This window comes from Abramis brama, assembly GCF_963993115.1.
Source record: "Abramis brama genome assembly, chromosome: 18".
In the NCBI taxonomy this organism is placed as follows: domain Eukaryota; kingdom Metazoa; phylum Chordata; class Actinopteri; order Cypriniformes; family Leuciscidae; genus Abramis; species Abramis brama.
The window spans coordinates 8,628,398-8,641,323 of record NC_139980.1 but is presented as its reverse complement, the minus strand read 5'-3'; the positions used below and the strand labels follow the sequence as shown (position 1 = coordinate 8,641,323).

The window sequence follows — 12,926 nt, the reverse complement described above, 5'->3', positions numbered from 1 at the left end:
TCCATAAAGATAGATGTGCAAACTTAACAGTTTCCCCTATTTTGAATGTTTCATCTTATTTTGATATTTAATAGTGGTGCTTGCTAAGCCATGCTATTGCTCATAAACACCAAGTATAATTCTGGACCATTTGCTACAGACTAGAATGATACTTCAAATCACAGGGTTTGTTGAAAAGCTTGTTTTCTTCTTCAGGGCTAGCAATAAAACAATCCCAGCCTTAAGTGGAATAACTCAACCAGTATGTCATTGAGACTTGACGTCTCAGCTCTTGACTTGAATTAAGCTTATACCCACAAAACCCAAACGGGCTGTTCACACAAAATGTGCTTTTGCATCAAAGTTTACGCTGTGGAATGAGAGAAAACACATGGTCTCAACCTGTTTTTATTCTGTGTTTTTAAGTTAAACTTTTAAGAAATCTTTAGCACTGTGTTTTTAGAAAGGCCTCATGCACGAGACGCTAGTTGAATAACGTTACATCCGTCTAGACGTGTTAACATGGAAATCAATGGAAACGCGATCACATTTTCTGTGTCGATGGCCTCTAACAACTCCTTGGCAAAGCACTAAAAACTACTCGGATAGTTCTGGGGAACCAAACAATAATATTCCAGGAACTTTATTTTTGTTACAAAAACTAATATTCCCAGAACATTCAGGAAACCAAAAACCGTTGGCTGACAACCTCTCATAACATCCTAGCATCGCATGGACAAACAAACACCATTATAAAGGCCCGTTCACACAGCAATAAATATAACTATATTAGCATCAGTACCCAACCGATGATAAGGCCGTGTGTCCACCAAAGCGTTTTTCCACGCGGCTGGCGTGTTTTTTCAATTGTTTTCAATGGGAACGCCGCGTTTTTTAAACGCCATGAGCGTAACGAGGCGCTGAGCGTCTTTTTCACGCTGAAGCGCTGAGCGTTCGGCGTTTTTTACAGGTCGCCGAGAGTTGAAGAATGTTCAACTTTGGGTGAAACGCTGCGCTCATCACTGTCACTTTTTACCCAACCGACCAATCACAGTGGAGGAGGGGCGGGACTAAAACCACACCGACCAACTGTCACAGCATTCTTTCTGTACAACGACATCAACCAGCAGAGCTAACCAAACAAAATGAATGAAAAATAAATGTTTAGTATGAAACAAATTATAATAACGTTCTGTTATTGTCAGCACACACTGCGTAATTATGTCGTCTGCCCCTTTAAATGCGCGAGCTCTTCAAAGCCAGATGGATTCTGATTGGCTGACAATGTTTTTTTTTTGTTTATCAGCTGAAATATAAAGCTTAGAGAGTGATTCAAACAACTTTGTTGATATAGTTGTGGTTTGGATTGTGCTATTCTTTGACGACTTTTAAAAATGTGTTTATTGTTTTAGTTCTTGGCATGAACAGCGCTTATATTTACTTTAAGTATACCCGTGTATTTTTATAAGGCCTTTGGGTGTGAACTGAGCTTTCACTTACTGCTTTCATTTGATTTTTTATTATTTTGCCTGTGGGATTCAAAACACAATTAGCTTGTTATTAGCTGTTCTTTTACAATAAATTTTATGCTCCGTCCAAGAAAAAAAAAAAGAAGGAATTCCAGCCTGTGGATTTCAAAGATTTTTTATTTCCTCATAGTACAGTACTTCTGCTTTTGGATGTGAAACTGCATTCTTTAGAATCTCTTAAGGGATTCAACTCGGAGCCTCATGTTTTCAGAGGAAGCAGCAGGATGGGAAGGGTTCAAGTTTCTGGTCAGAAATATTTGTTTTGGTCATATGAAACAACACACTTCACTCGCAGAACAATTCATTACATACAAACAGGAATTGCCTCACAAGAAATTTTCTAACTAACTTTAACATTAACATTAATAACATTAACATTTGAGCATCACATTTCATTTTTGTAAAAGGATTAAACACATCAACAAAGAAAATATCTTACAATATGGGTGACAGGAGAAGTAACAATGATTATCTAAGTAAATAAAGAAAAATAGAATAATGGTGGAAGCATCTGCTTACTGATATAAAACACATGATAGTCTTGCGCACAGCACAATGTTTTTCATTTAATGCCCATTCATATGGACATATTACTGCATCTCATTAATAAAAATAACTCATTGAGCTTTTCCAGTTTTAAATAGTGATTTGAACTTAAATAGCTCTCAAAAATTCCATACTGTGGGTTTTATTCAAATATATTTTAAATTCTGTACAGATAAAAAAAAAAAAAAAGATTTAAAATATTAATATATTGAAAGATTATAGACAGTCTTATAAAGCAGGTATAAACCAATGCCTTTGTTAATGCCTACAGTATTCAGTGGTTGTGTTGGGTAAAGGATAGCCGAACAGAGAAAAGTCCAGAATATATTTGGGCAGAAGATCTTTGAGGAACTTCTGTGGCACAGTGCAAAGGTAATAATGTAGCGTTTCTTTGGTGACGGGTTTGTACCACGTCTGTCGTTCAGGAAAACCTATGTGTTGCGGCGCTCCGACACGTTCCAGAACGTAAGCCGCATCGATCTCCAGCCTTTCGTACGAACCAATGAAGTCATATTCTACGGCACAGGGTTGGCAGAGGTTGTAGATGGGCATCCAGTGCTCATTCATCCTCTCTGGGTCTTCGTCAAGTAAATAACGCACAAACTCTGTGAATGTCACGTCATTTCCTGCTATTTTTTTATCCTTTGCGTAGCCTTTTCTATAGCGCCGTATAATCTCTGCACCGTATTTACGCTGATATGCCTCGATTTCGCCGAACTTGTTCCGATAGGCAGAAAGCAGGCGGGCCATCGGCTCCCGCACAAACATGAATTTAAAATAATGCCGTAGTCGATGACGAATCTCTTCTGGCGGAAAGTCAGACAGGAAGAGTAAATCAGCACGATGGTCCATCTTCACTTTGACGTCCACGTTGGCCATAGCGCCACTCAGTACTTTCAGCACTCGTTTCCAGTTGGAACAGGCCACTTTGGGGACGTAGCAGTACAGGAAGCGATGCTCGTCGTTCACCAGTATGTGCTGGAGGAGAGTCTTCCTCTGCAGTGGACTGAGAGACCACACGCTGTGAGCCGTGTTCTTCTGACCGCACATCGATCTTATGGTGCGATTACGGATCTCCTGCACAATCTGGGGGAAAGAGGCATATATAACTTTAGCACAAAATAAAGACAAAAACTTGAATGCTCAAAGTGTCAAATTTTCAATCTGTAATAATTATACAAAATAGGCTACTATACATAGTTCCCACATGACGTCACAACATACGGGCATTTGCCGACCCGGCGCCATTTCTGAGGGCAGAACACAACATTCTTACAATGCAGAACATGAGAAGAAGAAGCTGAAACGGAAATTTTGTGATTAAAAAGTGAAAATGGTCATCTCCTGCTGGGTCAATGGATGTTCCAATCGTGCCGGAGGTTCAGTTAAATTTAGTTTTTTAGCATTTGCCGACCCGGCGCCATTTCTGTGGGCAGAACAATAGTAGAAGAAGCTGAAGCGAGTTAATTTCGTGATAAAAAGTGAAAATGGTGATCTCCTGCTGGGTCAATGGATGTTTAAATCGTGTCGGAGGTTCAGTTAAATTTGGATTTTACAGTATACCCGTCATTAGACTTCATGAATGTGAGAAGACTAACGTTAAGCTTTTGTCAGAACAACGACGGAGGTTATGGCTGGCGAGGATAAACAGGAAAGAAACTCCCTCAAAACACGCAAGAATTTGTTGTTTTTTATTGCGAGTGTACACAAATATAAGTTAACACTTTGCAGTTTGAATTATGTCCTGTATGAACAAAATGACGAGATATTAAAAACATACAAAAACAACATTGTTTCCACTGTTCGATCGCGCCCGCGACTCTCTCACTCTCACACACACACACTCACACATTCCAGCACGGCAATCTCAGATTATGTCCCTAAAGAACCCGCGTATAAAGTAGTTCCGCATTACATTAATTAATTTGCACGCGAGTTTTATTTATTTTCATACCGTGTATATTACCGTGTATATTCATATTCATGCACATATTTCCAGGCTCGGAATTGCTCACGTGTTAAAACTCCTAGCCAATACCAGATAATGATACACATGATAATACTGTATCTGCTGCATAATCAGTGCTCAGTGCTTCCTTTGTTAGCGCATACGGATCCACACCATTTATGACTGAAATTTTCGCATTGTACCTCTCTCTGTCTTGTGTTAATAGAGTCTCTTTATAATCTCTGTCACTTTGTCTCTTCATGATTTTCGTAACATTATAAATGGAAAGAAATATTCGAAATTTCCTTGTAAAACTCATAGACAGTATGGTAAAACATTGTAAACACAGCAGCTTTTGCCCTCACAGATGGCGTCTCCGGGGAGGTCACGTGACATTAATTGGCCTGTGGGAACTATGTATTCAAATTTTGCTGTGGAGGATATTTATTTCCACCCTCCGCCAAGAGGGGCAGGGAAGGTTAAAGTTGTTTTGTAATGTTGTGTATAGTATACCAACATGTCCTTTAACAAACTTACATTTACTCTGGACATTCCACTGGATGACCAGACATCATCATAAGATCATATCCTGCACTGAAGGCTTATTCAGGAATCATTTTTTTAGGATACAAGCACAAGGAAACATTAAAAATCTTGCAAAATAAATGAATGAGTGTGTCATCTTTCAATGTTCAGTTGCCATTTTGAAAAAAAAATCAACATTAACATTATAAGCATTGAATACCGTGTATATTAATTTTACAATATCCTCCGATTACTCTAATCAACATCACAATCTAATAGTCTAGATTTCATATCAGTGCTTGAGCGAGATCAGAGAAGGAAGCTGAAATGTCATGTGATTGTACGCTTCTGTCAAGTGCACAGCAGGAATCTTAACTTCAAAGAATTGGCCCAAGTTTCCATTCATATCTTGGCTTGAGGTAAGCAGTTGTTTTATATTTTCTGGAACGAGTTCATCGTTCCATCAAAGACGCTTATTTCCACATGCTTATTTCCACATGCCAAATCCATCTTATCCACCAGATGAGTAATAAAAGTACAGAATAATAAGATTAATCGGATAGAAATCGTATTAATCGGACATTACGCCTTAAAATTACTACTTTTACTCTAAGAAACTGCAATAATGGTATTGAGATGGTATTATGGTAAAAAGATTTTGGAATATTTGGGATATTTGGAATTTAACAGGAAAACTAACTAACATCAAATGAAACCTAACAATCAAACTCGATTGAAAAGTGTGTTTGTGTGTTATTTATTTTAAATGATCACTTTGTCGTACATTTATAGTTTTGCAGAGCAAATATATTCATTCATTCATTGTGTGGGTAAAGGGTCAAAGTAATATTTTTTGACACCGTATATGACCTGTCTCAAAACTGCCATCCCCCAATGTCTAGGTATTCAGCTCACTAGGGGTTTTGACTTTTGAGACGCAGCCCGCGTTCCTTGGTGTCCAGACTCGCGAAACTCAAAGAAAGTCTGATTATTACATGCAAACGTACAAAAATGTTGATGAATTTCATTCACATTCAAACGAACTTGCGTCTCTGTTCGTGTACATTACCTGAGACTCCACGTCCACAGCTGCGTCGCTACTCCTCATTCGGTACTCCGCTTTCTTCCCGTTGGCTCGTGGCGGCGGAGTCTGCACGCTGTTCAACATTCCCTTCTCTATCATGAGCAACAGGCCTCCGGATGCCACGATTACGGCGAACGTCAGCACCGAAGGCACGACGGCGGAGTGCCTTCGCACGGTGGTCGCGCTCACCGGCGGTCTGAAGTGGATCAGGGATCCGCTCGCTCGTTTAATCCCGTACTCCTTCTTGCGAGGAGGCATAGTGAATCACATGCATTAAAGAGTCCGTCCGTTTGTCGAGGCTCAGTGACTCAATGTACCGATATACCGAAACAGATCAACACACATCCATCGCTTCAGTGAAGCGGCCAACTCATCTGACTTCAGATGGAGATGTGTGGAAAAGAAAAAAAAGCTTAGCTGCACTATAGTGGGGGTGGGGTGGCAGTCAGATTTCGGGGGAAACTAGTCATAACTTCCCACTAGTGGTGAAGCGCTTGAAATTAGACTTCTTAAAGGGACAGTTCACCCAAAAATGAAAAAAACTTTATTAATTACTCACCCTTATGTCGTTCCAAACCCGTAAGAGTCAATCGTCGGAACACAAATGAAGAGCTTTTGATGAAATTTTAGCCTTCTCTCCCTCCATTGATGACTGTACTCTACCAATTTGACGCTTCAAAAAGTTCACAAAGAGATTGCAAAACTAATCCATATGAATTGAGAGGTTTAGTCCAAATTTTCTGAAGAAACTCGATCGCTTTACATGATGAACAGATTCATTTAGGCTTTTACTCATTTATACATTGTTCAGCGAACATAAACAGAAGCTCAACTGAACCTGCTTGATGCGCTAGAACAAACCTCATTGGTTCATCATGGAGCTATACTTGACCAGGGGCGTAATTTGTGGGGGGGTTGGGGGGGAGATAACCCCCCCAATATTTATATCTATGCATTACAACCCCCCCAATATTTATACCATGATCACATGAAAAGGAGGCATCAGGAGGCATACCCAAACTTCAACCCCCCCAATGTTCAAACCAAATCTACGCCCTTGTACTTGACCCATCCTCTGGGGTGTCTTCGTAGCAGCATATAAAACATAAAACGCTCCTTATAAAAAATGAAATGTAGGCTATTATTGTAGTAGCATTATAAACAAAGGTTTATTTTATTTTAGTTTTATTTTAAGTTTGCAAGACTCCAGGTTAACATTTGAGGGCAGCAATTTTATTCATAATGTCGAAATAATTCAAAAGCAAAACGATTAAAAAATAAATATTTGAGAGTGGAAATGAATGTCTTTTTTTCCCTACATTTAGAAACTTTTAGTTTTATAAATGGGGGTAATCTTTGAAGGATGAACAAAATAATGTTTTGGTCATCACATTAAAAATAACATTTAAATATATGACCATATTTGAGTTTTGAAGTGCTAGAAAATATATGTGATGTACTTGAAAGCATTTTACTATTCCTGCCAAACTTCCATGGTGACAGTTAGTGTTTAGCCTACTACATTAAATCCATCGTGAATGTTTCTGATTTGTGGACGTAATCATGGCACAATGTTTCTCATGGTTTCCACGGCAGCGCTGTTTGATCTTATAGAGATCTACGGATAAATTTGAATGCTTCTCACTATCTCGCAGCGATGTTATTATTTCTGTGGCGAATTCACATGCTTTCTTTACTGTAGCCTATCTTTGTGTCGCTTGATCAAGATCAGCTCGCGCTGCACTGTCTGACATTGGTCCAAACTGATAAACTGTCAGTGAAGCAGAAGCACAAATGATTATCGCATGATTGAATTTGCCATTTGATGTTGGGCAGCGTTGTTGTGTTCGCGCCATCGCGACTGCTATCTAAATTTTGGTCGGCAGGACCGAACCGAAAGCCAATAACGGTTCAATACGAATATATAATTATAATTTATTTCTGTGATCAAAGCTGAATTTTCAGCATCATTACTCCAGTCTTCAGTGTCACAAATCCTTCAGAAATCATTCTAATATGATATATGAATAATGCTCAAAAAGCATTCATTGTTATTATGAAAAGTTATTTACATTTTTGAGGATTCTATGATGAATAGAAAGATATTTTAATTTTTTTGTAGAAAGTCAAAAAACTTTCTTTAAAGTGAATTTCGTTTTGTATAAATTGTATCTTAATATCAATGTTTCATCAACCAGTTGCCTGGATTGCATTGCACGTTAACTGGAGCGCATCTCATCCATAGACAGTTAAACGATCTCATCATTGTATGCCTCACACAGACATGAGAAATACATCAAATGCACAAAGCTTGAAATGTCTTTAAACGAAATAATTCAAAACGAAAAGAAAAAGGCTACTCTCTGATTATGTAATCCATTATGTGCATTTCTCTATCTCGCGTTCACTACGAATATGGCGATCGTCAACTTCATCTTTGCAGCCGAGTCGATACTCGACACTGTCAGAAAACACTAGTTTATTAATAAAAATCAATGCACGCGTCACCGGATTTACAAATGCACATCTTGCTTGTTGCACGCACAAATATTAGGCTTATGTCAAAATAACGAGATATTATGTTGAAATAACATTATTATTAATAATACATCTTTTAGAATATTTGATTGAATGCTGAATGTTGCGCTTGTTCAGTTCAATAAAATTAAAACTTTAATTGTGATTATTAAAATAATTGAATATTAAATATTTAGTGGCCAAGTTTTGCTCATTCATTCATTCATTCATTCATTTATTTAACGCATTCATTCCAATGAACTGCCGTAGCCAAAGCGACATCTAGTGTATATATCTATGAATTCGCACGACGGTGTAATTTACTTCCGGGTAAAGATGCGATCAGTCAAATGAAATACAATAAACGTACAAATAAATATTACAAATTAAAAACCGATCGGAAATGTCGTCCAGTTTTCTATACTATTTTTTGATGACAATACATTTGGAAAACAAAATACATCCATTTCTAAAAAAAAATATTTTAAACAAAAAACCAAGCAAATTTCATCTTTCATTCCGAAATAGAATAATAAATGAACGACGTCGAGATGAATGTCTCGACGTGCAGATACAAAATATTTTAAATTATTGAATGATTTTATTGTGTTTTAATGTTATATGAAATGTTACCATTAGTTATTTTCTCATTTTATGTCATTATCATGAAAAAAAAAAAAAAAGTGAAAGGCGAGGAGTGTCACCCGCCCAGATCAGCAGAATCTTTAGCAACCACGATCAGCCAAATCATCAGTTATCAATGTGATTCAATGGGATGTCAGGTGTCGCTCGCAGCCTCATCGCCCTCCACTTCTCTAGAGCGCGCGGCGGATATATATATAGGGCAGACACTACCTGTGTTTCTCTTCGACGGTGACTGGAAATTCAAGCTGCGATTTTTCACGTTGGATATACTCGCGCGATCAAATACAGATGTGTTAAACACGATAAGGACACAAATTCTACCTTTATTCGTTAAAACAGTCGGTATTTCCCACAATGATTCTGCTTTGCTATTGGCCCACGTCATGATTACTAAGCGCTGCTATTGGCGGTCACGATTATTAAGTATGTAAGGCGAACGGAACGGAACAGTTACCCAAAAATGAAAATTCTGTCAGTAATTACTCACCCTCATGTTGTTCCAACCCCGTAAGACCTTCGTTCATCTTCGGAACACAAATTAAGATATTTTTGATTAAATCTGAGAGCTGGATCACTCCTCCATAGGCTTCTAAGGGTTTGAAACTTGCTGGCCCAGAAAAGTTTTTAAACACATCGTTAATATAGTCCAAGTGACTACAGTGGCTCAATCTTAAGTTTATCAAGCGACGAGAATACTTTTTGTGCGCAAAAAAACGACTTTATTCCACTATTCATTTCCTTCTCTCTGGGCCTCAGCAGCTTCTGTGTTACACGTCACACGCATCACACACATGACCAGCGTCGGCCAATAGTGAGCCTAGGTGTGACATATAACACAGAAGCGCTGCGTCAAGGCCCAGAGAGAAAAAAAAGAATAGTGGAATAAAGTTGTTTTTTTGCGCACAAAAAGTATTCTCGTCGCTTGATAAACTTAAGATTGAGCCACTGTAATCACTTGGACTATACTGTTTAATAAATTTTCTGGGCCAGCAAGTTTCAAACCCTCAGAAGCCTATGGAGGAGTGATCCAGCTCTCAGACAGAAGGTCTTACGGGTTTGAACAACATGAGGGTGAGTAATTACTGATAGAATTTAAATTTTTTGGGTGAACTAACCCTTTAAATTAACAATAAATTAGCATTGTGAGTTACATTTTATAAACAATATTGCCAAAATTCTTTCACCAAGTTTTTTTTTTAAGCTCTACAATATCAAACTCAACAGCTCGTTTAAGAGCCAACCCTCACAAGAGCTACTAGTGAGTCGCAGTGAATCTTACCGTGATCAGCCCTTCCCAGGTAAAGTTCCTAGAATATTGAAATCAGTATTTACTCATCAAATGCTCTCTCCTGAATCGTATGGTAAATTAACTTGTTTATAACTGTCTTAATTTATGTTTCAAGAACAATATTAATTGCACATAGAGTAAGTCGAGACTTTCTTGTTTTACAGCAGAGAAGGAAGACCAGTCCTTATATCCAGAGCCGTCGCAATGGGGTAGGCAAGGTAGGCAGCTGCCTAGGGCCCCCAGCTGAAGGGGGCCCCCGATGGCCGCACGGTCATTTAGGTTGTGTATCTGCCCTTGTCAAACAGTATCAACCATTGTAAACAAACAACCACAGTGAGACAGCGCTATCACTTTCCAGTACTGCTCCGTGAGAGGGGCCCCCCAAACTAGAGGGATTCCCCCTATGCAACGACAAACAGTATGAGTGCCCTAATCACTGTAATGTTGAAGTGACATCCACCGTCGCGCACCCCCCATCAGGTCCCCCACTAGCTGTCAGTGGAAGAGAAACACTCAGCGCTACGCGGGCATTTAAATAAAAAAATGTCATCATGAAGCGTTCATACCCTTCACGATTTTTCAAAACACAGAGAAAGAAAGAAGAAGAGGAAAAACGCCAAAGACACAGCGGCAAGTAAACCATTATCATCTCCAAATACAGCTGTCTGACGTGTTTTCACATCTCTGCGAACATAACCTTGACATCAGTGACCAAACACAACGGTAGATGTGAGCGTTGTTAGAGGGTGAAAAAGTTCAACTAATAGTCATACACAACTTTGTTCTGTTTGCAGAATTTAAGCATAAAATACACACTAGACAACTTCTCGACACGTCACTATAGCTAACGTTACAGCGTTCGAAAACTTCCTTTGAGCTAAATCCTCTTGATGCACGAGCCCAGATTACGATCGCATGAGATTTTTTTGCGATGTAACTTATAAAGGCACGAGCTAGAGAAGTGTTCTCTTGACGGCTGTGTCTGCCCGCGGCTGCGGTCACGGTAAAAACTTTGTCAATTCCAAACAAATAGAGCTGGTCCTATGACTCCCATGCAGTTAGGTCCAAACAAAATAATCCATCAAGTCCGGTTACATTTTAGATTTACGCAGGCTATCAATTTCCGTTGGTGGTGTTTCTATTTCATCTGGAGAAAAATGCCCTTTTTCCTTCGCGTTTGTCCTTCTATTCAAGTTCTTTTCCTGTAAAGTAAATATCGAATCCTCCACACTTCACTTTCATGATATGCTATGAGAATAACAATAAACGTATGGCTATTCAACAAATGTTTTTTTTTTTTTTTTTTTTTACTTTATTAGGTGCTTTGCTTAAATTTCTGTCTGTGCCAATTGATAATTCATGACTCTTAAAATGCACCAGAATACAAGAAATCCCATCTGAATTTTAAAAAATTTCCTGAGGGAGGACTTGGGACCGCACTTCACTCTTTTGCCTAGGGCCCCCAAATATCTTGAAACGGCCCTGCTTATATCAACCCAAGCTAATCGAATAAGTCCTTTGTTTCGGATGAGGAAGGAACATCTGGTGCCCAAAGAAGACTGCGCGAGTCCATTGGTATGTCTTGTATTGAAACAATGCTGTAATATGTAGTACATAATTTGATGTTGACAATTTTACATTGTACAGGTTATCACTTGGTTTTTGACCAAGTGAAGCTCTTGAAACAAGTGACAGAAGAGTATGTAACTTGTCTGGAAAGTATCAAGCATCACTAGCAAAGGATCAAAAGAGACCATGCCTTCTTAAAGATCTTTTAAAATAGGTTCTTGTTGATTATGGGTAAACTGTTTTTGTTCAGTACTTAGCTTATATTATGTGCTGCAATATTATATATTAGGGGACTAAGGGGACTTAAGCCCCTGAATGATTTTAGTAAAGCCCCGAATATTTTGTTACCTTGTCTTTCGCATTGATCAGAACAATTAATCCGAAAAACAAATGTGAATAAGATTACAGCAGCCGCGATTACCTAATCATGAAAAGTGCATATTCCAGTTTTATTTATATTTTTCCCTTTGCATTGAAGGTACTCACAACGTGCTTTTGCAGCGTTGAGCATTGTAGCCAATCACAGACATGTCTGATGAACGCATCGGTCAATCAGAGGCGTTTAAATGAGTCCCTGTGCTGTGCTGAAGATGTGTTTTGCGCGAGCTCACCAAGTCCTACACTTTCGCAAACCTGTCATTATTATTATTATTTGCAATAAACTTAAGATGCAAATAAGAGATTCACTGCAATTATTTGAAAACTGCAGGTGAGTGTGTGTTGAAGCAGGGTTGGAACAAAACTCTGTAGGGCTGTGGCCTTCCAAGAACTGAGTTTGACATCTAGCTCATCAATGTCAAAATGATTAAAGAAGTGAACATTCGTTACATGCCTGATAAAATGTAAGTAGATAAACATTTAATATTTGACTGTTTTACAATAGAAATGATCAACTACCGACAGTATACGGTGACGCAAATTACTCAACTTTATTTATTTATTAAATTTTGCCTTTTTGAATTGAAAATATGCTATAATTTCCTTGATTCATTTAGAGAGAATGCATGCATAATTAAAAATAAAATATTTTCAAATAGTTACAATTATTTCAGTAATATAACAAGCCTTTCTTTTTCTTTTTTCCCTTAAATCACGTTTATAATTAATTAATTCCTTTAAATAAAAATACCCAATTTTAGTTTGGGCTAAAGCCCCGAATATCCACTGACCTTAGAACCGCCCCTCGTTCTTATGGAAGCTCAAACGTGCTTGTAAGACAGGAGAATGAACTTCATTTGGTTCTTTGTTTACCACAACTGATGTGTGAGTTAATGAATGTTTATATGTGAATAAAAG

At 38.3% G+C, this 12,926-nt stretch overlaps 1 protein-coding gene and 1 long non-coding RNA gene across 2 annotated transcripts; one reads left to right on the top strand and one right to left on the bottom strand.

The window, feature by feature from the left end:
* Positions 1-1,607: 1,607 nt before the first annotated feature.
* chst14 (carbohydrate (N-acetylgalactosamine 4-0) sulfotransferase 14) lies at positions 1,608-6,090 on the bottom strand. The gene is made up of 2 exons (XM_084090936.1): positions 5,597-6,090; positions 1,608-3,140 (listed from the first exon to the last, which is right to left on the bottom strand). Exons 1-2 carry the CDS (start codon positions 5,867-5,869, stop codon positions 2,313-2,315), a joined length of 1,101 nt encoding a protein of 366 aa, XP_083947062.1. The 5' UTR covers positions 5,870-6,090; the 3' UTR covers positions 1,608-2,312.
* Positions 4,551-11,749, top strand: LOC311068465. Its single transcript, XR_014603385.1, has 3 exons — positions 4,551-4,946; positions 9,975-10,071; positions 10,226-11,749. It is a non-coding gene; the product is annotated as an uncharacterized lncRNA (long non-coding RNA).
* Positions 11,750-12,926: the final 1,177 nt, after the last annotated feature.

Bases quoted from the DNA above. Each gene is read 5' to 3' on its own strand.
- chst14 (XM_084090936.1), bottom strand. From the start codon at position 5,869: ATGCCTCCTCGCAAGAAGGAGTACGGGATTAAACGAGCGAGCGGATCC. The intron at 3,141-5,596 runs GTAATGTACACG...TCTTTCCCCCAG, and splicing joins CTGTGGACGTGGAGTCTCAG to ATTGTGCAGGAGATCCGTAA.